Source organism: Prionailurus viverrinus, chromosome E3 (assembly GCF_022837055.1).
Source record: "Prionailurus viverrinus isolate Anna chromosome E3, UM_Priviv_1.0, whole genome shotgun sequence".
NCBI classification, from domain to species: domain Eukaryota; kingdom Metazoa; phylum Chordata; class Mammalia; order Carnivora; family Felidae; genus Prionailurus; species Prionailurus viverrinus.
In genome coordinates, this window is record NC_062576.1 from 37,834,557 (window position 1) to 37,861,228 (window position 26,672).

The 26,672-nt window shown below is 54.7% G+C and overlaps 1 protein-coding gene across 2 annotated transcripts in view; it reads left to right on the forward strand.

Moving 5' to 3' along the window:
• The window catches only part of PPL (periplakin), a 46,374-nt gene extending 19,847 nt beyond the window's left edge, over positions 1-26,527 (forward strand). Inside the window, exons 2-22 of one of the 2 annotated variants that reach the window (XM_047837675.1) lie at positions 1,945-2,044; positions 7,576-7,730; positions 8,461-8,581; positions 9,126-9,251; positions 9,346-9,384; positions 10,712-10,873; positions 10,980-11,087; positions 12,874-12,969; positions 14,433-14,555; positions 14,656-14,802; positions 15,344-15,495; positions 16,404-16,501; positions 16,694-16,851; positions 17,543-17,721; positions 17,805-17,943; positions 18,746-18,939; positions 20,079-20,229; positions 20,970-21,053; positions 21,716-21,832; positions 22,316-22,408; positions 23,048-26,527. In XM_047837675.1, coding sequence (XP_047693631.1) covers positions 1,945-2,044; positions 7,576-7,730; positions 8,461-8,581; positions 9,126-9,251; positions 9,346-9,384; positions 10,712-10,873; positions 10,980-11,087; positions 12,874-12,969; positions 14,433-14,555; positions 14,656-14,802; positions 15,344-15,495; positions 16,404-16,501; positions 16,694-16,851; positions 17,543-17,721; positions 17,805-17,943; positions 18,746-18,939; positions 20,079-20,229; positions 20,970-21,053; positions 21,716-21,832; positions 22,316-22,408; positions 23,048-25,708 — 5,203 coding nt within the window. In that variant the 3' untranslated portion in view covers positions 25,709-26,527. Of the gene's footprint in view, positions 1-1,944; positions 2,045-7,575; positions 7,731-8,460; positions 8,582-9,125; positions 9,252-9,345; positions 9,385-10,711; positions 10,874-10,979; positions 11,088-12,873; positions 12,970-14,432; positions 14,556-14,655; positions 14,803-15,343; positions 15,496-16,403; positions 16,502-16,693; positions 16,852-17,542; positions 17,722-17,804; positions 17,944-18,745; positions 18,940-20,078; positions 20,230-20,969; positions 21,054-21,715; positions 21,833-22,315; positions 22,409-23,044 lie in introns of both variants that reach the window. The other variant, XM_047837674.1, reaches the window with a different exon arrangement.
• The last annotated feature ends 145 nt before the right edge of the window (positions 26,528-26,672 follow it).

The window sequence follows — 26,672 nt, forward strand, 5'->3', positions numbered from 1 at the left end:
CCTCGGCTCTCCCCCCACCCATACCAGTAATACCTGCAGTGGTGGACCCTGAAATCTGGGGGTGTCAGTGTCCCCTGGAGAACCTGTATAAGCAAAAGCAATAATACACCTTCCTGGGCCCAGCTCTGGAGATGCAGATTCAGAGGGTCTGGGTTAGGGCTTGGGAATCTGAATGTTTCATGCCACAGTAGGTGGGTCCCAGGCCTGATTTGGAAATTCCACTCTGAAGAGGGGGTGGCCTGACCTGCCCTGGGCTGGCCCACCTCGAGGGACATGCCTGGACCCCAAACTCTTCCTCATTCTTCAGAACCTAGCCCCCATACCTCTGTCAGGAAGCCTTCAGTGACCAGACCCATCCCCACCCACCAGCCAGGAGGCTCCTCTGAGCATCCCTAGCCCTCTATCTCAATCTTGTGACTGTTTTTGTAAATGCTGATTTCCTCCCCATCTAGCGGGGTGACCTCTCAGAGGGTGAGGTTTTGTCTGTGTGCAGTGCTGGGCCTGGCATACAGTAGGTGCTTAATGTGTGCAGGTGGAATGAAACTTCTGGGTTCTGGGCTGCCTGGGCTCCTCTGTGGAGTCATTACAAAAGGGTTTTCAATGGAGATTGGGGAATTAAGTGCTAATCTTGACCATTACTGACTGGCTGGGTGACATTGGCCAAATTGCATTCCCTCTCTGTTTTTTGTTTCTTCCTTTGTTGAAAGAAAACAACAATAGAGGCGGGGCTGCGCACACATCAGTAACGCCCCTTAACAACTATAACCACAAACCTTTGGGACCGAATAGGTGCCCAGCTCTTTGCCTGCACAACCTCCCTCCCATTCTAACACCCCACCCGGAAAGCTACGTGGAATCAGAAAACTCTTCTGATTTCAAGTCTCAGTTTGTTGCTAACCCAGCTCTGACTTGACCATGATACATGCCAAGGCCCGCTTTTCAGCAAGAGAGGGCAGGGTTAGGCTTTGATGTGTGCAGGCGACCAAGTGTCCAGGTAGAAAGTAATGTCATTGTGTTTCCGTAGAGTTTATTCCAAGTGCATAGATTGAAAGTGCCAGATATTTAATCCTCAATAGCTTGCGTGAAAACTTGGGTCCGAATGTTCACAGCAGCATGATTCCTAATGGCCAAAAGGTGGAAACAACTCAAATGTCTATCAGCTGAGGACTAGATAAACAAAATGTGATCTATTCATGCAGTGGAACCTTATTCAGCCATAGAAAGGAATGTCATGTGCTATAACCTGAATGAACCTCAGAAATACCATGCTAAGTAAAAGAAGCCAGATACATTATACGATCGCATTTGTGTGAGATGTCTAGAAGAGGCAAATCTATAGGTATAGAAAGTAGACTAGTGGGGGCTGGGGGGAGAGACAATGGGGAGTGGCTGCTAATGGGGTTTCTTTTTGGGTGACAAAAATGTTCTGGAACTAGTGGGGCGCCTGGGTGGTGCAGTCGGTTAGGCGTCCGACTTCAGCCAGGTCACGATCTCACGGTCCGTGAGTTCGAGCCCCGCGTCAGGCTCTGGGCTGATGGCTCGGAGCCTGGAGCCTGTTTCCAATTCTGTGTCTCCCTCTCTCTCTGCCCCTCCCCCATTCATGCTCTGTCTCTCTCTGTCCTAAAAACGTTGAAAAAAAAAATTAAAAAAAAATGTTCTGGAACTAGATAGTGATGATAGCTGTGTAACCTTGTGAGTACGCTAAAACCTACTGAATTAGAGGTTTTGAAAGGTTGAATTTTATGGTATGTGAATTCTATCTCAGTAAAAGGGGGAAAATGAACACAGTGAGGGTATTCTGCCAACATGGAAAAATAGAAGCCCTTGCCCCATGCTGCCTCATTTTTGTGGCTTTAGTGATGTCACCCCAGGGCAGGGGTGGGGGGGGGGGCTCCCTCTTAGGCTGTTGGGGACCCTGGCCCACCTCCTGTCTTGTGCCCACAGCATCTCTAACAAGGAGCTGTCCGATCTGATCGAGCAGTTGCAGAAGAATGCCGACCAGGTGGAGAAGAACATCGTGGACACGGAGGCCAAGATGCAGAGTGTGAGTGCCACCCTGTGCCCCCCTGTGTCCCCCTGTGCCGCCAGTCTCGGCTGATCCAGTGGTTCTCGCCAGGGGGTGGGGGTGGGGTGGATTCTGTCCCCCGCCCCCGGAGAACACGTGGACACATCTGGAGACATTTTTAGCCGTCACAACTGGGGGAGTGTGGTGGTTGGGCATCTAGTGGGTGGGGGCCAGGGATGCCGATAAACACCCTACAGGGCACAGGATGGCCCCCCACACAGAGTGATCAAGCCCCAAATGTCAATAGTGCTGAGATGGAGAAACGTCATTATTGCTGTTGATAATGGGCACACATCAGTGCCCCCCACTCTGGGGGCCAAGTTCCTGCAGTTTATGAACCCTATCTGGAGGAGAATCGTGGTCTCAGGAGCCAGGCCCTGCTTGGGATCCCAGCTTTGCCACTTAATGTGTGACCTTGGGCAAGTCACGTTACCTCTCTGTGCATGTGATTCCCTCTGAGAGGGTAAGAGGGATCATCCCCACCTCCGGGCTGCTGTAAAGATTCGATGAGATTAAACAGGTGTACTTCAGGGCTCAATATTATCATCATATCCTTATTCTTCTTGTACTACACCTGCCACTCCTTAGTTGCATGCGATCCTCCTCTTGCAGAGGAGAGAAAGCTGGGAAAATCATGTTCCCTGTCTGTGTCTCAGTTTCCTCGTCTGTGACATGGGCTAACAACTGTTCTGAGCCGTACTCTTCTGAGGAGTCTGTACTGTGTGGGACATTGGAGCTGCCCCCACACCTGTGAGCTGCCAAGATGATCATCTTCTCTCTCTCTCTTTTTTAAGTTTATTTATTTTGAGAGGGAGAGAGAGGGAATCCCAAGCAGGTTCCATGCTGTCAACACAGAGCCCGATGTGGGGTTTGATCCACAAAACCCTGGGATCATGAACTGAACCGAAATCAAGAGTTGGACGCTCAGCCGACTTAGCCACCCAGGCGCCCCCAATCATCTTCTCTTTGAGCCCCCCACCAGCCCAGTGTGGTTGAGCTTATACCCATTTTGTAGCTGGAGAAACTGAGGTTCAGAGAGGGCGAGGGTGACTAGTCAGTGACAGAGCTAGCCCCAGAAGCATCCCAGAGGTCTGGTTGCCAGATTTAGAAAACAAAAATACTGAACATCCAGTTAAATTTGACTTTGAGAACACTATGGGATATACTTATAATACAAAGTTATCCATCATTTATCTGAAATTTGAACTTAACTGGATGGTCTGTATTTCATCTGCATTCCTACCCAGGAGCGTGACCGAGAGGCGGTTCCAGCGGAGTTGGGGATGGAAGGTGGACAGGTCATGAGGGAGCTGTCCCCCCCTGTGACCATGCAGGTGTCCACCCACCCAAGGGCTGATCCACAGGCAGCCCAGACACCTGAGGGACCGGGTGGGCTAGGGATGGTGCAGCTGGGAGTGAGAGATGGAGGTGTGGGGACAGAAGGCAGGAAAGGCAAGTGAAGCTTTCTGCTCCCTGCCAGGGGCCTCCCCTGGCTCCTCTCCTGTGCTCACCTGCCTGTCCACCGCCTTTACCTGCCATAGTGCCTCCCCTCCCCCGCTGCTAGCTTTTTGTTCAGGCCACAGTTCTGTCCCAGCTCCTCTGTCATTTGTTTGTTTGTTTTTTAATTTTTTTCCCCTTTTGTTTTATTTTTGAGAGAGAGAGAGAGAGAGAGAGAGAGAGAGAGAGAGAGAGAGAGAGAGAGACAGCATTAGCAGGGTTGGGGCAGAGAGAGGGAGACACAGCTAGAACTCTTCGGACACTTAATAGTTTGAGCCACCCAGATGCCCCTTAATCTTTTTTTTTTTTTTTTTAAGCTTATCTATTTATTTTGACAGAGCAGGGGAGGGACAGAGTGGGAGAGGGGAGAGAGAGAATACCAAACAGGCTCCACACTGTCAGCACGAGAGCCCGATATGGGGCTTGAACTCAGGACCCTGAGATTATGACCTGAGCCGAAGTCAGACACTTAACCAATGAGCCACCCAGGAATCTTTACTCCTTTCTTCTTATGGTGTCGTGCTATTTTATTTCCTAAATTAAAACAGCTTTTTGGGTGTGTCCTAATTTTGTCCTAATAAAAGGAATATGGATTTGTTACAAATATTTCAGAACCAACAAACAAGTATAACAAAGCAAATTAAAATCATGTATAATTCCACCACCAGAGAAATTGATCAGCTATTAACATTTTGGTGTATCTTTTGACCTTTTCCCGTGCGTGCACGCGGGCGTGCGTGTGTGAATAGGAGGGTCTAGTGCTCTGACTTTATTTGCTTAATGACTCATGGTAACAAGGATGTGCTTGGGGGATAATTTTGAACTGTTTTTAAATTTTTTTTTTTTTTTTTAACGTTTATTTATTTTTGAGTCAGAGAGAGACAGAGCATGAACAGGGGAGGAGCAGAGAGAGAGGGAGACCCAGAAACCGAAGCAGGCTCCAAGCCCCGAGCGGTCAGCACAGAGCCCGACGCGGGGCTTGAACTCACAGACCGTGAGATCACGACCTGAGCCGAAGTTGGACGCTCAACCCACCAAGCCACCCAGGCGCCCCTGAACTGTTTTTTAACTTCAAATGAACAGACCTGATAAAAGAGACTGTGTTCTGATGATCATAGGAACTCATCTTGTTCTTTCTTCTTTCCTTCTTTCCTATCATTTCTCAGAAGAAAACATCACTGTTTAATTACCCAAAAGTTCTCTTGAATTTTCCTGTTTTCTTAAATTGCAGTGAGAGTCACATAACATAAAATTAACCATTTAAAGGATATAAGTCAGTGGTATTTGGACCCCTACCACGTCTGTCTGTTTCTAAGACATTTCTGTTCCCCCAAAGGGAATCCCATACCCAAAGGCAGTCGCTCCCTGTTCCCCTTCCCTGCAGCCCCCAGAAACCCTAATCTGCTTTCTGTGTCTATGGATTTACTTCTGTATATTTCATATAAACAGAATCGTACAACATGACCACATGTGACCTTTTATGCCAAACTTTTAAAAGTGGAGGAAGTTGAAAGAGTTTCACAGAGAGCATCCATATCTCTCCTCCCCAGATTCCACCAGTAGCATCTGTTAGATTTGCTTTATCACTCATCTGACCATCAGCACGTGTATAATTTTTTTTAATAAAAAAAATTTTTTTTAACATTTATTTATTTTCGACAGAGACAGAGCATGAGCAGGGGAGGGGCAGACAGAAAGGGAGAGACAGACAGAATCTCAAGCAGGCTCTGCACTTGTCAGCACAGAGCCCAACATGGGGCTTGAACTCAGGAACAGTGAGATCACGACCTGAGCCGAATCAAGAGTTAGATGCTTAACCGGCTGAGACACCCAGGCGCCCTGTGTAATTTATTAGATATGTCAGTCCGTATAATTTGTTTTTACTTGTAAAAACCTTTTACTTGAGCTATCCATTCTGTAAGGTATATAGAAAGTAACCGTGTGACCACTGCTCAGGTGAAGATAGAGAACATGTCCCGGAGAGCTGGCTTGTGAACTTCCCAATCCACATCCCCCAGAGGTAACCACCAGGCTGACCTCTATCACCATCGATCTGTTTTGCCCAACTGTGAACTCTTGAACTCCTACATGGTATCTCTCAGCTAGATGTTCTCTTTCTCATCCCAGCTGCCATGTTTCAAGCAGGTCTGCATTCCCACACAGCACTTGCATGAATGAGGTAATGATTAATTTACTTCCCCCTTTTGCAAAATTAATCTTTGACACTGTAAGTGCCCAGGAGAGCTGCAGGTCTGCTGCAAATGATAGAGTGGATAAAACTCCATCCAAGCCAAGAACCGTGACGTTTTGTTGTATTTTTTTTTTTTTAACTGTCCAGACTCAAGCCCCTCCGGGCGCCTGGCCCCACTCGCCCCTCAGTCTTCCTGGAGTTGGGCGGGGACACATGGGCTGAACACCTTTTCTTCCTTCCTCTGAGGGCCCTCTGGATCAGGCACCACATCACCTCCACTCACTTTTGCTTCTGTAACAGGCTGATCTGAGGCGGGGTTTACATGTCAAAATGCTCCCGTTCCAGGTTTACGATGCAGCGATTTTTAGTAACTTCACTGAGTGGTGCGGCCATTTCCATAAATGGGTTTTAGAACATTTTCACCCCCGAATAAGATCCCTTGTGCTCATTTACTGTTAGTTCCTGTTTCCACCTGAGCCGCTGGCAACCGCTCATCTACTCTCTGTCTCTATGGATTAGCCGATCCAGGACAGTTCACAAAAGCACAGCCCCACACCATGTGGCCTTTGGCTTCTCTTGCTTTGCAGTCCCCAAGGCTCATCCCTGACAGAGCCTGTCGGTGGATCCATCTTTTGAGAACTGAGAAATTCCTCAGTTCACTTGGACGCCTCTTCCTTATCCCCGTGGCAGCAACGGGGTCCCTGAGGCCCAGCTGGGGAGGGCCCTGGCTCCTCTGGGGGCTCCCCGTGTTACTTCCGGTCTGTCTTCAGCGCAGGCGTTCCCCGCTGGCCTGGGGTCTCTGGAGCCCCACACAGCATGTGGCTGGGCTTCACGAATGTTGACTAAGTGAATTCATAGGCTATGTTTAGACACCTGCTGTCCTGACTGCCAGTTCATTATTCTTCCCTAAACAAGCAGAGACCCTGGGCTCATCAGCGACACTGATTGTACCTTCCAAATATCCACCCTTTGTTTACTCTCACCATTTCTGCAGATGCCACCCCAGCATCGGCCACCCTCAGCTCCCACCTGGCCCTGTCACAACTCCTGACTGCACTGCCCTCTTAGGCTCCACTCCTACCCTGTAGAGCCCTAAGGCATTGCCTTTAAGGATACAGAGTGGCCTTTTTGCTTGGCACCCTTCCCACTTCCTCCTCCGGCCTGCCTTCCAGCCACATGCTTGCCCTTTCCTGCCTCAGGGCCTTTGCACAGGCTGTTCCCTCTGCCTAGAACACTCTTTTCTTTCATCCTTAGTTCTTAGCTGGTGTCCTAACCTCCCAGGAGGCTCACTGACCATTGGATCTTAAAGTAGGTCCCCAGGGCACCTGGTGGCTCAGTCAGTTGTTTCTGATTCTTGATTTCAGCTCAGGTCATGATATCACGGTCATGAGATGGAGCCCCACATGGGGCTCTGAGCTGAATGTAGATTGCTCTGCCCGTCCCCCGTGTGCACATGTGTGGTCTCTTTCTCTGTCTCGCAAAAATAAAACTAAAAAACAAATAAAAGCAGGTCCCCGCTATTCAACCTCTGGTGTGTTTCCTTGGGAAACACTGACATGTTCGAACTTGTAGTCACCTTTGTGAGGTTTATCTGTTTACCTGGTGGTCTCCCTGACGGGGCTGAGCAAGGCTGTGCCTCTTCATTCGCAGCTATGTCTCAGAGCCCCCAAAAGTGGGCACTTGGGCTGTTTGTTGAGAGGCAGAGGAGAGGCGAGGCAGGACCAGGGGGCCCCGTGCTGGCTCTCTCCTCCTTATCCTCCCACCCCCACCACACCCACTGAATCCCCATCTGCTGTCTGCCTCTCTGTCTTGACTGCCACAGGACCTGTCCCGGCTGCAGGAGGGCAGACAGCCTGAGCACCGGGACACGACCCTGCAGAAGGTGTCGGATTCCGAGAAGCTACTGTACGTGCTGGAGGCGGACGCGGCCATCGCCAAGCACATGAAGCATCCCCAAGGAGACATGATTGCCGAAGAGTAGGTCCCCTCCGCTTTGCGTTCCTGACACAGGGCAGGAGGACTGCAGGCTTGCTCAGCATCCCAGAGCCCAAGTCAGGGTTTACTGAGGGCTAAGTGGATGCCACACACATGCCAAACACTGTGTTATCCTCATGACAACCCATTTTGTAGTCAGGGAAACTGAGGCCCAGGCTGTTCTGGTCATAGTGTGACCACAGCTCCCTGACCACCATGCTGTCTAACCTCCGAGCTCTTGAGCACTCTGTCACACTGCCTGATGCCCCAGCCAGTTTCCCGTGCTCATGGCTCTCCCCTCAGCTCAGTTGTGGATAGGTCGGCACCCACGGTACCTCCCCCCTTGTTCTGCACTCCCCATCCTGGCAGGGGCAAGGGTCCCTTGATGCCCCCTTGACTCCCTGTGCTGTTCCTGTCACGGTCCACACCACCCCTGTGGTTCCCGCTCGCTGGGGGGCTCCAGAGAGCAGTGAACCTGATCATTTCTTCCAGAACCTTCTATGGTTCTGGGCACACTGTAGGCCCTGGGGAAATGCTGATAGGGGAAGGAAGGATGAGGGAGGGTATTAGTGACTGGAACCCAAGGCTGCCGGGTCATCCTGTGCTTCCAGGCCACTAAGCAGAAAGCCCCAGACCGGGGTCTGGGGTATGAGGCTCCTGCTGGGGGAAGGGACATGGGCGGAGGGCCTGCCAACCGGCCCCGCTGACTAGCATGGCCATTCTCCCCACTCAGCATCCGTCAGCTGAAGGAGCGTGTGACCAACCTCCGCGGGAAACACAAGCAGATATACAACCTGGTGGTGAAGGAGGTAGACCCCCAGGTCAACTGGGCAGCACTGGTGGATGAAAAGCTGGTACGGCCCAGGCTTCAGCTGTGTGCGGGGTGGACCCCGCCATGGAATGGGTACCACGGTCCTGCCTCCGAGGGTGGTGTTCCTGATGTTTCCCGACGTCTGTATCGGGGAAAAGGGCAAGGCTCCGAGAGGTGTAGCGTCTCGCCCAGGGTCACCCAGCAGAAGTGGTGGAGATGGGGACCGTCCTGCAATTGTTCTCCAGCTCTGGTCGTTGGGGTCCTGGCTGGCTAGGAGGAGCGGCCGGCTGCTGTCCTTCCTATGCCCTCCACCACGGAGAAGCGTGGCTGCTGGAGCCAGTGGTCTTCTCTCAGTGGCCTGACCTGGGCCAGGCCTCTGTTTCCCCACGTGTGCAATGGAAACAACCGTGTGGGCCTCGGGGGTGACAGTGAGATTCAATGAGAGGACACTGTGGTAAAGGGGACAGTGTCTCCCTGCATCTCTCCCAGGGACCCTTGGCTCCCTCCTTGGTTCTTGGGGGGGGAGGGGAGGGCTGTGAGTCCCCCGGCCCTCGCCCACGCTCTGCCGGTCCTCTCCACCCTCCCAGGACAAACTGAGCAGCCAGAACTTTGGGACAGACCTGCCGCTGGTTGATCACCAGGTGGAGCACCACAATATCTTCCACAACGAGGTCAAGGCCATCGGGCCCCACCTGGCCAAGGACGGGGGCAAGGTGTGCACAGTGGTGGAGCGGGCCTGGACCCGGGGAGGGAGGGGCTCACGCCTGCAGCCCCCACCTCAACCCATTCCCTCGACTCTGTCCACAGGAGAACAGCGACCTCCAGGCCAAGTACCAGAAATTGCTGGTGAGCGAGGCCCCCAGGGAATGGAGAGGGAGGAGGGCTGGGCAGTCAGGGCTGTGGACACGGGAGGCGTGGGCAGTAAACGTTTCAAACAGAACAAGAGGGGTAAGTGGGAAGGAGGTGGTACCCTGAGTCCCTACCTGAGAAGCTTCCCACCTTGCTCTGTGCTCACGGAAAACCCTGATGGAGCCCACGGATATGGCCCGTCCTGCAATCTGCTGCTTTATTTCTTTATTAAGCACCTTCTGTGTCCACCAAGTATGATGCCATGTGCTTGAGAAAAAGTTTCCTGTTTCCCTCTTCAAAATCCTTAAGGAATGTGGTTTTTATTTTTTAATGTTTGAGCGAGCGAGCATGCATGTGAGCAAGCGGGAGAGGGCCAGAGAGAGGAGAGAGAATCCCAAGCAGCCTCTGCACTGTTAGCACAGAGCCTGATGCGGGTCTCGACCCCGAACTGTGGGATCATGACCTGAGCTGAAATCAAGAGTCAGACATTCAACGGACTGATCCACCCAGGCTCCCCAAGAATGTGTTCTTTTTAAAACCGCACAAGTTAGGGCACCTGGGTGGTTCAGTCGGTTAAGTGTCTGACTTCAGTCCAGGTCATGATCTTGAAGTTTGTGAGTTATAGCCCCACATCAGGCTCTGCCGTCAGCTTGGAGCCTACTTTGGATCTTTTGTCTCCCTCTCTCTGCCCCTCCCCTGCTCGTGCCCATTCTCTCTCTCTCTCAGAAAAGAAAAAGAAAACACATTAAAAAAATTGAAATAAAACTGCACAAGTTATGCATAAATCTTTCCTTGCTGCAAGGGTTCAGACACCTCAGATGTGAGGATGCCGGGGCTCTGGGGCAGACACTTCCAATCCCGTGTTGGTGGGGACACTTGGAGAGAGCTACTTAGCCTCTTGGAGCCTCGGTTTCCTCACGTGTACAAAAATGGAGTTCCTTCGAGCCCTTGTCTCCTAGGATGGCCTCAGCTGGGGAGAAGGCCCTACCACAGTCATGCCACAGGGTGGGCCCCATGGACATGTTAGCTACTGTCCCTGTTTGCTGAGCAAACATCCCGACCCCACACCCACCCCTTCTCACGTGGAAAGTGGTGGCAGTTTGCTACTGTCCTCCCAGCCTTCTGTACGGGGATCATGACAAAGACAAAAGTGGAAGCTGCTAATGCTCACATTTACTGAGCACCAACTGTTTGAGCACCGGTCTGAGGGCGTCCGGCCAGGAAGTGTCGAGCCAGGCTTGTCTGCTCGCGGGCCAGAGCTGGGCCCTGGGGGAGGTGCAGAGGGAGGTTCAGCCCCGTCCTTGTCCCCCATCCCCTGCCACAGGCGACGTCGCAGGCACGGCAGCAGCACCTGAGCACGCTGCGAGACTACATGCAGCGCTGCACCAACGAGCTGTACTGGCTGGACCAGCAGGCCAAGGGCCGCATGCAGTATGACTGGAGTGACCGCAACCTTGACTACCCCAGCCGCAGGCGCCAGTATGAGGTGGGCCCAGCGGCCTGGGGCATCCGGGGAGGGGCTGGGAGGGGGCGTAGGGCTGCCGGCTGGGCCCTGAGTGCTGACCCCTGCCCTCCACCGCCCCCCCATGCAGAATTTCATCAACCGCAACCTGGAGGCCAAAGAGGAGAGAATTAACAAGCTGCACAGCGAGGGGGACCAGCTGCTGGCCGCCGAGCACCCTGGGAGGAACTCCATTGAGGTGCGTGTGCCCTGGGAAGGGGTGCTTCCTCCAGGGTGGCCTCAGGCAGTCCCCAAGATGAGGGTCCTGAATCCTGTGTCTCTGTTGCTCTGTCGTGCTGTCTTTACTTGCTCGGTCTGACCATGTTTGGTCTCATTGTCTTCCCCTTTACCACGTCCTGCCCTTGGCCCCTGGACTTCTCAAGCCCATGCAGTGTGCCTTGTACTAGCTTCCTGGGGCTGCCCTAACAAATCACCACAAACTGGGTGGCTTTAAATGACAGAAACTGGGGCTCCCGGCTGGCTCAGTCAGAAGAGCGTGCAACGCTTGATCTCAGGGTTATGAGTTCAAGCCCGACCTTGGGTGTACAGATTACTGGAAAAAAACAAAACAAACAAAAAAAAAAACTTTAAAAAGAATAGACAACACAAACCTATGGTCTCACAGTCTGAAGGCCAGAAGTTTGAAGTCAAGGTGTTGGCAAGCAGCTTGTCCCTTCTGGAAGCTCAAGGACAGACTCCTCTTGTGTCTCTCCTTGCTTCCAGTGCTTGCTGGAAGTCCTTGGGGTTCCTTGGCCTGGGGCTGTTTCACTCATATCTCTGCTTCTGTCGTCACATAACTGTTTCCCTTGTGTGTCTGTATATCCTTTTCTTTCTTTTTTTTAAATATTTTTTGAACATTTATTCATTTTTGAGAGACAGAGTGTAAGTGGGGGAGGGATAGAAAGAATGGGACACAAATCAAAGCAGGTTCCAGGCTCTGAGCTGTCAACACAGAGCCCCACGCGGGGCTTGAACTCATGGACCACAAGATTGTGACCAGAGCTGACGTCAGACGCTTAACCCACGGAGCCACCCGGGCTCGCTCATCTCCTTTCCTTTACTTTAAAAAAAAAATTTTGGGGGCGCCTGGGTGGCGCAGTCGGTTAAGCGTCCGACTTCAGCCAGGTCACGATCTCGCGGTCCGTGAGTTTGAGCCCCGCGTCAGGCTCTGGGCTGATGGCTCAGAGCCTGGAGCCTGTTTCCGATTCTGTGTCTCCCTCTCTCTCTGCCCCTCCCCCGTTCATGCTCTGTCTCTCTCTGTCCCAAAAATAAATAAATGTTGAAAAAAAAAATAATAATAATAATAAATTTTTTTTAATGTTTATTTTTGAGAGAGAGAGAAACAGACAGACAGAACACAAGTGGGGAAGGGGCAGAGAGAGAGGGAGACAACAGTATCTGAAGCAAGCTCCAGGTTCTGAGCCAACAGCACAGAGCCCGCCTTGGGGCTTGAACTCACAAACCGTGGTATCATGACCTGAGGTGAGGTTGGACACTTAACTGCTGAGCCACTCAGGAGCCCCTCATCTCCTTTTCTTATAAGGACACCAGTCATTGAACTTGAGGCCCACCCTAAATGTAGGACGATTTCATCTTGAGATCCTTCATCAGTTACACCTGCAAAGACCCTATTTCCAAATAAAGTCACATTCTGAGTTCTGGGTGGACATGAATTTGGGGAGGGGAGGGACACCATTCAATTTTCTACAATGCCTTTGTGAGAATTTTTAAGAGCACCAATTTGGGAAGATGCAGGCCCTACTTATTACTTATTCCTTGTGCAGTGCACAGCCCAAGTACCCGAACACGGCAACCCTGCTTGGTTCCTCACCATGTCCCCTCTCCTCCCCTGCCCAAGAAGAAGCTGGGTGCCTCTGTGGGAGCCACATCCAGGGAGATGCCCCCTTCCCCACCCTTCTCTGGTCCAGAACCCTGCCAAGCAGTGACCTGCGCACCCCCCCCCCGCCCCCGCCTTGTCTTGGCAGGCGCACATGGAGGCTGTGCACGCAGATTGGAAGGAGTACCTGAACCTGCTCATCTGTGAGGAGAGTCACCTGAAATACATGGAAGACTACCACCAGGTACCCCACCAGCCCTGAAGCACCATTGCTGGGAGCACTCACTGCCTACCTGGCTTACTCGTGGCCTCAGCTCTGATTCCTCCTGGAGCCTCCCAGTGCCCCTGCTTTTGATGGCATACGTGGGTGTGCCCCCGAGCTTGCTGGGCCCTGGTCTGTCTTCCCTGGAGGACAGGGCTGGAGAATCTGATCGACCAGCCCAGGAATGAGTGTGGGGTTTTCATTTTGATGAAATATATAGAATGTGAAATTTGCCATCTTAGCCGCTTTTAAGCACACAGTCCAGTGGCTTAACATTCAGAGTGTTGTGCAGCCTTCACCTTGGAAAGGTTTCCAGAACCCCCAGACAAGAAGTCTGCACCCATGAAACAACCCCTCCGTTCTCCCTCCTCCAGCCCCCTTGCTCTTTCTCTCTGAATTTTCCTAGTCTACATTTTGTGAAACTTAGGGATCCCTGTGAAGCTCACAGCCCAGTGGGGGTCTAGACACTGAACCAGGAGTCACATGTTATGTGGACTTTGGTGTCTTTGGCTTCTTTCGCTTGAACCTCATGTTTTCGAGGGTCATCGATGTCATGGCATGAATCACCACTTCATTCCCTTGTATGGCTCAATTGTATTCCATTGTATAGGCAGACCACACTGTGTTCGCCTCATTCCTTGTTGGTGGATACTGTCTGATTTCCACAGGAGTGTGTTTTTTTTTTTATAACATTTTTTTATTATTGAGAGACAGACACAGAGCGTGAGCAGGGGAGGTGTAGAGACAGGGGGAGACACAGAATCCAAAGCAGGCTCCAGGCTCCAGGCTCCGAGCTGTCAGCACAGAGCCTGACACGGGGCTCGAACTCAAACTGTGAGATCATGACCTGAGCTGAAGTCGGTCTCCTAACCAACTGAGCCACCCAGGTGCCCCAGGAATGTGTATTTTTAACAAGAGCTGGTCACCTGATTCTGAGGACTGGGGACTCTTGAACTCAGGTGGCATTCCTATAACTCCTGGTTCAGTGTCTAGACCCCCACTGGGCTGTGAGCTTCACAGGGATCCCTAAGTCCTGTTCGTGGTCACATCCCAGGGGACAGCTGACCAGGAGCGGTTTCAGAGCAGATGGACTGGAAAATGGACAGGAGAAATTTCTAGAGCAAAGTGGCAAGGCTTGTCTTCTGTGTATCGGGACTTTAAAAAGTGTAGCATTTAAGTCAGGGTGTCCCTAGCCCAAAGAGAGGAATGGAACAGAAAAGAACCGAAAGCTTAATGGTATGTATATATGAAAACTTAGTATGTCCTGGAGGTGGCCTCATGGGGGTTGGTGGGAGGGGCCCTGGTCCAAGAGGCCACCCAGAAGCCGACTGGGGGAGGGGGGGTCTCTGAGGTGTGGAGAGTGGGGGAGGGACGGCCCTGCCTGGGCGCGAGCTTGCAGCCATAGCCGGATTGTGTCCGTAAGAGGGCCATCTGGTGTCCCCTAGTTCCACAGGGACGTGAAGGCCGCTCAGGAGCTGCTGTGCAAGGTGGACTCAGACCTGAACCAGAAATACAGCCCCGACTTCAAGGACCAGTACCAGATTGAGCTGCTGCTGCGGGAGCTGGATGTGAGTGACGGGCCCGGCGAGGGCCTCCCCACGCCCCTCCCTGCACGTCTGGCCTGGGGAAGGCGGTGTCTCACCCCGGCCCTCCCCCTGCTGCATTCAGGACCAGGAGAAGGCTCTGGACAAGTACGAGCATGTGGTGCGGGGCCTGCAGAAGCGAGGGCAGCAGGTGGTGCCGCTCAAGTACCGCCGGGAGACGCCGCTCAAGCCCATCCCGGTGGAGGCGCTCTGTGACTTTGAGGGCGACCAGGTGAGCTGCTGCACAGGTGCCCCTGGAGCCCCGGGCGGGCTGGGCCCAGAGCTGCCCCTTTCGTGTCACTGAAAGGTCTTAGGAGTTGTAAGGCTGGATTCAGGGCCTCACACCAGTGTTTTCTAGGAACCTGTGTCCATCTCTGTGGTTGGGGTCACTCTACCAGTCCCCCGCAGAACCCCGCCAGTTGCCCTGCTCCTCTGTTCTACCAGCTTTAAGTCCTGCGTCCTGCCTAAACCAATCACTGTGGCTGGCAGGTGCCATTCTCTCATTGGCCGGGCCTGAGCCACATGTCCAGCCTGAGTAGTCGGGGACTGTGGGAAGTGGGGGTCCCCAAAGGGAAACCCAGGCAGATGTTGAGACAGCAAATTTAACACATCCCCGTGCAGCTGCACCCTCCCTAGTCTCTATGCTGAAATGTCTTGGGGAGGGCCACAGAGATGGGCTAAGACCCGGGCGGTGGGGCAAGATGGCAACTGGGCCCCTGGTCACTGGCCAGGGCAGGTCTCTCCATGCCTCCTGACTGGCCTGCCCCTGCCAGGGCCTCATCTCACGGGGCTACAGCTACACCCTGCAGAGCAACAACGGGGAGAGCTGGGACCTCACGGACAGCACAGGCAACAAGCTGACCGCCCCCGCCGTCTGCTTCGTGATCCCCCCGACTGACCCCGAGGCCCTGGCTCTGGCCGAGAGGTAACAAGGCCAAGCGGGGAACCAGCGTGGACTGGCCCCACCCTCTGGGCCCCTCAGGCCCCGTTCGCAGCCCTGGCATCCTGACTCAGCCTCAGGAGGCAACTACCACCCCCCCACCTGCACCCCCTTGGGGGCTCAAGTGGGACAGGAGCAGACCCCTTTGGCCAGGCTGACCTGCCACATGTGAACGTCAGGCTGTAGGCGGCATAGCCAGCGAGCAGTTTCTCTGCAGGTGCCTCTGGGCCTTTGCATATGCTGTTCCTTCTGTCCAGACACCTGCTCGAGGTCTGGTTGGCTCAGGCCTCTTGAATTAAGACAGCTCCTTGGTTACCTCTTCTGTGAAGAGCTTACTTCCCTCCACCCTGGCTCCAGGAAAAGCGTTGCCAACTCTTGCGTCCAGCACCTTTTCCCACTGCACATTCTGCCCCTTATCATCACCCTGTGTGTCAGTCTCATGTGGGGAGGGGCTCCTGGGGACTTTACTGTCTCTAGGGCCTCGTTCAGTACTTGGTGCATGCAAAGTATGACCCAAGAACCCTTTGTTAAATGAGTGATTCAGGAATGCCTTCATCTATCCATTCGGCGTGTATTTACTGAGTACCTACTGTGTACTGCTACCTCAGGAGTAATGTCTTGGTGGGGAAGACAAAGGAACAAATGATGACTTTAGGTAGTAAAACCTGGTATGAAGAAAAGAAAAGAGGCTGAGTCACGATGCCAGGCCTCCAGAAGCAAAGAGCTGCATTATAGCAAATTTTCCATGTCTGCCGGGTTTTAACTTTTCAAACCACTTCCACGAGCCTCGTGACTTCTCTGGGCCACACCCAGCCACATCCTGGAGTCCCGGGTCTGTAAGCACAGGGGGCAGTGGGCTGCCCCAGGCCCCCAGCCCATGTTTGCACCCACAGCTTGGGCAGCCAGTACCGGAGCGTGCGGCAGAAGGCGGCCAGGAGCAGGAACGCACTCCAGCAGCGGCATGAGGTGCTGAAGGCAGAGAGCCCTGGAGGTGGGTGCCAGGGCCACTGTCCCAGGCTCTGGGCGGTCTGTGCTGCAGTTGGAAGGGCAGGGGACAGGCAAGGCAGGGGTGAGGGAGGCTGGGGCAGCCCCAGAAGGCCCCGCTTGGTCTCCTAGGCCCTGTCCCTGCGCCTTGCTCCCCCCAACCCCCCGCTGCCACCTGACTGCGATTTCCTTCCGGCAGATGCCTCTGACCAGCAGGGGCGGCATCTGTTGGCTGGCTTGGACAAGGTGGCCAGAGATCTGGACCGGCAGGAGAAGGCTATCACGGGGATCCTCCGGCCGCCGCTGGAGCAGGGCCGGGCTGTGCAGGACAGCGCTGAACGGGCCAAGGACCTTAAGGTACTGCCAGACTGGTCTCATCCCCACGGGGGCCTTGGTGCTCGACGGGGACCACCTGCCACATGTCACCAGAAGTCCTGAGTGATGGCGGTGAGGGGAGCTGTGCTAGGCTGATGACCGAGGAGATGCCAGAGCCCTGGTGCCCCAGACACCGCCCCAGGAGAAAGGGCAGGCGAGGTTCATGCTGCCCCCACACAGCTTGCCGCTCGTGGGCTTGTGGCAGTGTTGATGACACTAGTGACCGGCCCCAGCCGCACGGGGCCACACGCCGCTTTGGAGTTCCGGAGCCACGTGCTGGTTGCTTGACCGCAGACCTGCTATTCAAGCCCAGGCCTCAGTTTCCTCAGAGACAGTCAAGGCCAGAGGACGACGGGCATGGGGTAGGGGCGTGGCCATGTCATGCCGCATCCCTTTTTTAAGCGGTCATAGGGTCACCTGTGAATGGGGAGAGAAAAAGCACCCCACCTCATGGGGTCGCCCCCAAAGATGGATGAGATCATCCCCGTGACGTGCACGGAACAGGAGGTCTGTTGTCACACACCCTGCGTCACAATTCCCCGGGGTGCTCATTACGGGCTGGCTCCCCAGGGAGGGCTCAGGCTTCCTCAGCTGCTTCCTTTGTCCCACAAGGCCCCTGGAGGGAAAGGGGCTGCTGGGCTGTGGCCAACTCCAGGGGCTCTGGTCCCCACAGAACATCACCAACGAGCTGCTGCGGATCGAGCCCGAGAAGGCACGCAGCACGGCTGAGTGCCAGGACTTCATGCAGGCCCTCCCGGGCAGCGGAAGCGTACCTCTGCTGAGGACCCGGGTCGGCGACACCAACCGCAAATACGAGAGCCTGGTGCAGCTGCTGGACTTGGCCCAGGAGAAGTGCGTGGTGGGCGGGTGGCGGGCAGGTCGGGTGGGACCGTGGAGCCAGATGGGCACCCCTCACTCCTGACCTGTGTCGTCAGGGTGGACGTGGCCAACCGCCTGGAGATGAGCCTGCGGCAGGGCTGGGAGGCGCTGGCCGAGTATGAGACCCGGTTGACCCAGGACGACACGGTGCCCGAGGGCAGCCGGGCCCTAGACAGCAAGAGGCAGGAGCTGGTGGTGAGTCTGGGGACCGGGGCCTCGGGAGCCTTTCTCTCCAGGTGCCCCCGGCCTGCCAGCTCTGAACAGATGGGGACGGAGGCCCCGAGTCTCAGGGCAGTGAGTCCCCAGGTTTTGAAAGGCTGCGGTGTGCCAAGTCAGAAGTTGCGGCTGGAGAGCTGTGGCATAAATCCCAGCTACTCCTGGGACCTGCGTGGCTTGTGGAAATCAGGTGCCAGTATCTGCATAATCTGCCCAGATTTCCAGGATCTGTGGGAGAGCAGATCCAGCCTGCGGGGCCCGCATGCTCTGGGAGCGCATGGCTCCCCCCACCCCCAGCGTCTACTTTACCTGCACAGTTGCCACGGGGCCACTTCACATGTCTGCCCGCCTGACTCCTGAGGGCACACGGGTCCGTGGGCCCTTAGGAGGCTGCTTATTCACACACCAGTCCACAGAATCCTCGCTCTGTGCTGAGATTCTCACCTCAGAGCCAAGGAAACTGGCTCAGACAGAAAGTCTCTGCCCAGGCCTTAAAGCTGGAAAGCAGCTGGCCACTCTCGTCCCGGGCACATGCTGCTTCCTGCAGGGTTTTTACACGTTAGTTTTTCCGGCTGGTGTTCCCGGCAACGGAACAGAACGTTGCAGAGATGACCACCACATTTAATGAGAAACACAGAGGCAAAACCCCCGTCCTTCTCCTCCCCACCCAGGCTTCCCATCCCCAAAGCCAGAGGCCTCAGGCAGCTTGGGTGGTGCTGCCCTGACCCCCACCCCGGGGCTCTGACCGCAGCGCCCACCTTCTGCCTTTCCGCCCCGACAGGCCCTGGCCTCTGCGCTGCAGGCCCAGGAGTCCCTGCTCAGTGACGTGGAGCAGAATTTGCAGGCAGCCAAGCGCTGCTCCAGCTCCCTGGCCAGCCGCTTCCAGGAGCACTGCCCGGACCTGGAGCGCCAGGAGGCCGAGGCGCACAGGCTGGCCCAGCGCTCCGACAACCTCCGCCAGCAGGTGGAGCTCAGGTAAGCAGCCGTGGCCAGGCGGCAGCCTCCCCTTAGCTCTTGTGCTGTGAAGCTGCCCCAAGTGGTTTGCTTTCTAGATTTTCTCATTTTGGAAAAAGCAATCCATCTGCAAAGTAAAAACCTCAAGGTGATTACAACGACCAGGCGTGGCTACCATTTTGTGTACACTTCCAGAAATGTTCTTGAGGAGCTGGCGGGCGGGGGGTGGGGGCCGTGACATCAGTGACAACACAGCACATACACTGCGTCTTGCTTGTTCCTGTCCTACGTCCTGTTGGTCTCAGGAGTCCCTAAGTGTGACCTCCTCTTGTGTCTTCCGGAAGAGCTCCTGTAGAACAGATCCCGCTCCCCTTTGCTTCGGTGCTGGGTACAGTTCACCAGGGGAGCAGCCATGCAGGCCTGCAAGCGGCTTTTGTGTGTTGCATTTTAACTACAAATTCAGCCTCTTTAATTGGTATTGGGACTTTTCTGGGCCATCTGCCCTGGGAGGCAGGTCCAGTAGCTTGTGTCTTTCGAGGAACTTGTCCATCTCATCACGTAGTTGAATTTAGTGGCATAAAATTGTCCTTAATATTCTCTGATTTTTTGAGGGGATGTCCCCCGCCCCCATTCCTGATGTTGTACCTTTCCTCATTCTATTTGTATATACATCCTCTTTTTCCTTCCTGATTCTTCTGAGGTCTATCAATTCACTGCTCTCTGTTGCTGTTCTCTTTCATGTGCATCTGTTCGGTTATCTCCTACTGCTGCTTAGGTTTGCTCTTTTTTAAAAAAAAATATTTTTTTAATGTTATTTTTGAGAGAGAGAGAGAGAGACAGAATGAGAGTGGGTTGGGGCAGAGAGAGAGGGAGGCACAGAATCTGAAGCAGGCTCCAGGCTCTGAGCTGTCAGCACAGAGCCCCACACGGGGCTCGAACTCACGAGCCACAAGATCCTGACCTGAGCCGAAGTGGGATGCCCAACCGGCTGAGCCACCCAGGTGCCTCAACTGCTCTCTTTTCGAGCAACGTTTAGGTTATTTTATTAGGTTATATTTGATCCCTCCTGCTTTTAAAACATGAGCAAAGAGGACTTCTTTAAAAAGAGACAGGAGGCATCTTCGGACTGCGGCAGAGGCCTGACAGGCTTTCCTCCGCAGGGCCCAGAGCCTGGAGAACGCCAGGGCCGCGTATGACGACTACCGCAGCGGCTACGACCACATGCTCCAGTTCTTGTCCCACATCCCCAGCTATGAGCCCCAGGAGACAGACACCCTCAGCCAGATGGAGACCAAGCTGAAGAATCAGAAGGTGAGGCGGTTGCCTCCATGTTCACAGGTCTACAGTGGCATGGGGGCTGTCGGAGGTCGGCAAGGTCCCTTAAGACCTCGGCCCTGCTTGGCTGCCAGCACCTAACTCTGAGAACAAGAATGGCCTCGCTCCCGCCTCAGTGCCCAGCACAGGGCCTGGCCCAGAGTGGACAGTCCACATAGGCTGGCTGAATGAGCAAATGGCTACAGCAACACATGAGGAGCCCTCGTAGTAAAAAAAAAAAAAAAATCCCGTTTCCCAAGTTCAGAGTCCTGGTTGGCTGGAAGGCAGCAGTGTCTTGGGAGTGAGGGACACAGGACCCCAACAGCCTAGATTCAAACTCAGGTTCCAACCCTAATGGCCATGTCCTTGTGGGCAAGTCACTGAAGGTGACTATACCTCAATTTCATTACTCGTAGACTGGAGATAATGATAGCACTTACCTCACAGGACAACTTCAAGATAAAATGAGATCGAAGATATTAGAAGAGTGCCTGACATTTCAAAGCACTCTGTAAATAGTGGTTTCCTGGCAAAGACGATGATCTTCCTGGCCCTTCTTCACAGGGTCAGAGAATTGCCTTTTGTGACCAGCAACTGTATACAAGGAAGCCGTTCATGAAACTTTGTACTACAGAAGTTGAATTTCAGATTCTGAGGAATCCAGCTACTCTGTCAAGGGTTGTTTTTGTTGGTTTGTTTCTTAATTTTTTATTTTAAAAGTCTCTGTTGTTTTACAGAACCTGCTAGATGAGATAGCAAGAAGGGAAGAAGAAGTCCAGAAAGTCTGCACCTCCTCCCAGCAGTACCAGCAAGCTGTCAAGGTGAGCCGGGAAGTTCCTGCTGAGTGCAAGACAGCAGGGCCTCGTCCTGTCAGGAGGGCTGGACAGAGAAGGGCTAGACCTTGGGGGGGGGGGGGGGTCATCCTCGGGCACTGCGGGCAGCCCTGGGAGCGGGCACAGCCCTTTAGGAAAACAGTGTGTCCCAGATGCTGAACACCAGAGAAGGGATTGCTACTGCTTGAAGCAGTAAACAGGGAGGATTTATCCCAGAGGGAAAACAAAACAACAATGGAGGATAAATAAAAATCTTCGTAGCAGCAGCTATTATTCACAATAGCAAAAGAAAAAAACTAGAAATATCCTACACGGCCGGTGGATTATGGAGTCAGCAAAGGAATAAAGGGGATCCGAGGCAGCAGGAGAACCGGCTCAAGTGCTGTGGGGAGAGAGCAGAGCACCACACTCGGGGCCCCCAGGGGGATCTGTCTGGGGCGGGAGGGCACTGCGCGCCTCCTTTCTGTCGTGTCCTGGGTTGTTGAGGGACACAGCTCTGGACAGCCGGCATGTAGATGGTTCTCAGCACCTCCTGGCCGTTACTACAGTACGCAGCCGTGCAGACCTCCGCAGTCCGCTACAAGGGGCAGAAGAACACTTCTGTCTCTATTGCGGTTGTCTGCCCTCCACCATGTCTCTCTCTCACCCAGGACTATGAGTTAGAAGCAGAGAAACTAAGGTCCCTTCTTGACTTGGAGAATGGAAGGAGTAGCCACGTCAGCAAGAGAGCCAGGCTCCAGTCCCCCGCTGCCAAAGTGAGGGAAGAGGTGAGTGGTGCAGGCGGGCCCTGGGGGAGGCACGGCACACAGGCCTGTGAGATGCACCCCAACAGGGAAACGGGGCCGAGAGCCCTCCTGGGTGCTCGGTAAGGTAAGACAGGTTTGGTTAAGAACAGATGGTAGACTTGTTCTCGGGCAGTGATGTGGATATACCTGGAAAGACAGCCTGCTGCAGGGATCTGGGAGGCTCCCACAGGACTCCTCCTAAGTAAGTAGATGTGGAGAGCTGGGGTTACTTCCTTCCGCGTGTGAGTAAGTGAAGGCTCCGAGAGGAAGACCTGCTCAGGGTCATGCAGACTTTCGCCTTCATGCTCTAAATCCAGTTCCTCCAGCAGCTGAGACTATAGTTCAATTCCAGGTAGCAAGAGACCAGAAGCTACCCTCTATCCCCAAATGCCAGACTTTTCAAACACGGTCCACCTCGCTGCTGCTCAGCCTGTTGACTCCTGTTTGCTGACTGCTCTCCCGTAGGAAGCGGCTCTTGCTGCCAAGTTCACTGAAGTTAACGCCATCAACAGACAGAGGCTTCACAATCTGGAGTTTGCCCTGAGTCTCCTGAGACAGGTAATGGATCTCCTACAGGTCATTCTACTTCCCACTATTCCAGCAGGTAAGAAATCAGGCTCATTCTGCTCCCACAAAACAGTCCGTGAGCTGGTGGCAGTGTCCCTGGCTATCGGACGGCGCCAGCGCAGGTAGTGGCCCAGCCAGCACTTCTGTGAGCACAAAAGCAGCACGTATTCCATCCAGCCAATATTTGCTGGGTCCCCAGGGCAGGTAGCTTGTTTTCAGAAGCCCACGTCTGTCCGTCCATACAGTGGAAAATGAAGCAGGGCCACCGTGGAAGCCTCTGTCTGTACTGAGTGCACCAAGCAGGGTGCAGAACAGGGGACGACCGCTTCTGCAGAAAAAGAAACATGTGGCATGCACTCAAAATGTACGTCTCAAAGACGACAGCCTCTGGGAACAGGACCGGAGGTGGGATGCTCTGCCATGGTCGTCAACTACTTTACTGTTCAAAAGACCTAAACTATTTGTTTCACCATCTTCTAAAGTAACCCAGGAACTCCGTGAACTCGACACCGAGGAAGCCTCGGGCGTCACAGGGTCTGACCTTTCCATGGGGGACTGAGGTGCGCTCCGACCAGGTGGGAACAGGCCAGGCCGCGCGTTAACCATGCACTGTCTTCTCCTTCTCAGCAGCCGGAGGTGGGAGCGAGCCACGAGACCCCGCAGGGTAGCACCCCGGGCTCCGCAGTGGAGGAGACGTGGAAGGTACAGAAGGAGCTGGAGGAGGAGACTGAGAGGAGGCAGCAGCTGGAGAAGGAGGTCAAGAGCGCACAGGAGGAGATCCAGACCCTGCAGAATCGGAGCCCGCAGGAAGCGGTGGTACAGAAGGAAGTGCTGAAGAAGGTGCCGGACCCCGCACTCGAGGAGAGCTTCCAGCAGATGCAGCGGACCCTGGTGGAGGAGCGGCACAAGAACCAGCTGCTGCAGGAGGAGCTGGAGGGGCTGCGGCTGCGGCTGCGTGCCCTGGAGCAGGAGACCAGGGATGGGGGGCAGGAGTACGTGGTCAAGGAGGTCCTGCGCATCGAGCCGGACCGAGCCCAGGCGGACGAGGTCCTGAAGCTGAGGGAGGAGCTGGAGGAGCTGAGGCGGCAGAAGGGCACCCGGGAAGCAGAGGCAGCCCTCCTGCAGCAGCGCATCGCAGCCCTGGCCGAGGAGAAGGAGCGGGCCCAGGAGAGGGTCACCGAGAAGGAGGTGGTGAAACTGCAGAACGACCCCCAGCTGGAGGCAGAGTACCGGCAGCTGCAGGAGGCCCGGGAGCGGGAGGGCAAGCGCAGGGAGGAGCACGAAGAGGAGCTGAGCTTCCTCCAGGACAAGCTGAAGAGGCTGGAGAAGGAGCGGGCCATGGCAGAGGGGAAGATCACAGTGAAGGAGGTACTCAAGGTGGAAAGGGATGTGGCGACCGAGAGGGAGGTCGGTGACCTCAAGCGCCAGTGTGAGGACGAGGCTGCCAAGGCTCGCACCAACCAGAGGGAGAAGACTGAGCTGCTTCGCAAGATTTGGGCCCTGGAGGAGGAAAATGCCCGAGTGCTGGTACAGGAGAAAGTGCGGGAGATTGTCCGGCCGGACCCCGAGGCAGAGAGGGAAGTGGCCAACCTCCGCCTGGAGCTCGTGGAGCAGGAACGCAAGTACCGGGGAGCCGAGGAGCAGCTGAAGAGCTACCAGAGTGAGCTGGAGGCGCTCAGGAGGAGGGGCCCCCAGGTAGAGGTCAAAGAGGTGACCAAGGAAGTCATCAAGTACAAGACTGACCCCGAGATGGAGAAAGAGCTCCGGAGGCTCCGGGAGGAGATCGTGGACAAGACGAGACTTATTGAAAGGTGCGACTTAGAAATCTACCAGTTAAAGCAAGAGATCCAGTCCCTGAAAGACACCAAACCCCAGGTACAGACCAAGGAGGTGGTCCAGGAGATCCTCCAGTTCCAGGAAGACCCCCAAACCAAGGAGGAAGTGGAGTCTCTGCGGGCCAGGCTCTCAGAGGAACAGAAGAAGCAAGTGGATCTGCAAAGAGAGCGAGCCTCCCAGGAGGAGAAGATCAGGCAGAAAGAGGAGGAGCTGTCCCAGGTGAAGGAAAAGGTGGTCCAGCAGGAGGTGGTCAGGTACGAGGAGGAGCCCAGCCTGCGCGCCGAGGTGAACGCCTTCACCGAGAGCATCGAGGTGGAGCTGCGGCAGATCGACAGCCTCCGTGGGGAGCTGCGGCGGCTGCAGCGCCGGCGCGCAGAGCTGGAGCGCCAGCTCGAGGAGCTGGACCGCGAGCGGCAGGCGCGCAGGGAGGCCGAGCTGGAGGTGCAGCGCCTGAAGCAGCGGCTGGCCGACCTGGAGAAGGAGGAGGCGGAGGCCCGGGAGAAGGTGACCCTCAAGCAGAAGGTGGTGCTGCAGCAGGACCCGCAGCAGGCCCGGGAGCACTCTCTGCTCAAAGTCCAGCTGGAGGAAGAAAGGCACCGGCGGCAGGTCCTGGAGAGTGAGCTCGAGACCCTGAAGCAGCAGCTCGTCAACCTGGAGAAGATGGAGGTCAAGGAGAAGGTGGTCTTCTCTGAAAGCGTCCAGGTGGAGAAGGGCGACACTGAACAAGAGATCCAGAAGCTCAGGAGCAGCCTGGAGGAGGAGAGCCGGAGCAAGAGGGAACTGGATGCAGAAGTGAGTCGGCTGGAAGCCAAGCTGTCGGAGCTGGAGTTCTGTAACTCCAAGTCGTCCAAGGAGCTGGACTTCCTCAGGGAGGAAAACCACAGGCTGCAGCTGGAGCGGCAGAGCCTGCAGCTTGAGACCCGGAGGCTCCAGTCAGAAATGGAAATGGCAGCAACAGAAACCCGAGACCTGAGAACCACCAGCACGGCAGACTCGGGGACAAACCTGGACTCCAGGCTGTGGTCCCTGGAGAGAGAGCTGGACGACCTCAAGAGGCTCTCCAAAGACAAAGACCTGGAGATCGACGAGCTGCAGAAGCGCCTGGGCTCCGTGGCCGTCAAGAGGGAGCAGAGAGAGAACCACCTGCGGCGCTCCATCGTGGTCATCGACCCCGACACGGGCCGGGAGCTGTCCCCAGAGGAAGCCCATCGGGCCGGCCTCATCGACTGGAACATGTTCGTGAAACTCAGGAGCCAGGAGTGTGACTGGGAGGAAATCTCGGTGAAGGGTCCCAGCGGGGAGTCCTCCGTGATCCACGACAGGAAGTCTGGCAGGAAGTTCTCCATTGAAGAGGCGCTGCAGAAAGGACGGCTGACCCCGGCTCAGTACGAGCGCTACGTCAACAAGGATATGTCCATCCAGGAGCTGGCCGTCCTGGTGTCCGGGCAGAAGTAGGCCCAGCCCGGCCCTCCACCTTCTTGGAAGCAGCCAGCTGGCCGGCTGGCTCCCACCCAGAACCGCTGGGTCTTCTCCTCTGTGGCCCTGTGCGGGCTCTGAACCTGTGCAGAGCTGAGCCCATCACCCAAGCCCGTCTCATGGTCATTCACCCTGGGTGAGGGACCCGCTTCATCCTCTGATGATCGGACAACCACATTGCCCCTCTTCTGTCCCTTTTCCCACACTTTTCCATCAATAGACTCTTCGTGTGACACCTGGAAATGACCCAAAAAACTAAAGCCATGACGACCGAGGAGGACGAGCCACTCCACGCTCCGGCCTTCACACCCCACGTGGAGGCGCCCCAGGGCAGAAAGGCCTCCCTTCCACACATGTGTAGGTATACCAACGGACTGGGCCCCTCAGGGCTGCCAACCTGCACTCATGGCCCCCCCCAGGATTCTGGCTGAGAGCCCACTTTCTGTCAGAAGCCTCCTGGTGACAGATCTGGGCTCTGTGCCAGAAGAGGCGCAAAGAAATCAGCACAGTGTATGGCCTTCGGTGCTAGAGTGAAGGTTAACTGTCAGCCAGACTGTCCACCATCAGAAAATGTGTTGTGGTTCTCAAAATATTTTCATGATGGACTGTGTTGCTGTTAGCCTTAGTTTCAGTGCCTTACAAGTCCTGTGTGTTAGCTCACTGGTATTTGGGTATGCTACACATTTGATTTTTCACCAGATGAATTTTATGTTCTGTTATCTCACGTATTATGGAAGAAAATGGGATTAGGGGTTCTATTTCTAGTGCAAAATAAACACCTGGGTGGCTTGATTCTAACTTCATGGCGTTTCTTCTTTTGCATGCGAAGCTTAGTTATTTCCCCTGCTCCTCTTGGCTTCTGGCCAAAAGGGATATTCCACATATACCAGCTCCTAGGGGAGGAAAAATTGGCTCAACTATGGTAAAAAGAAGGAGAAATGAT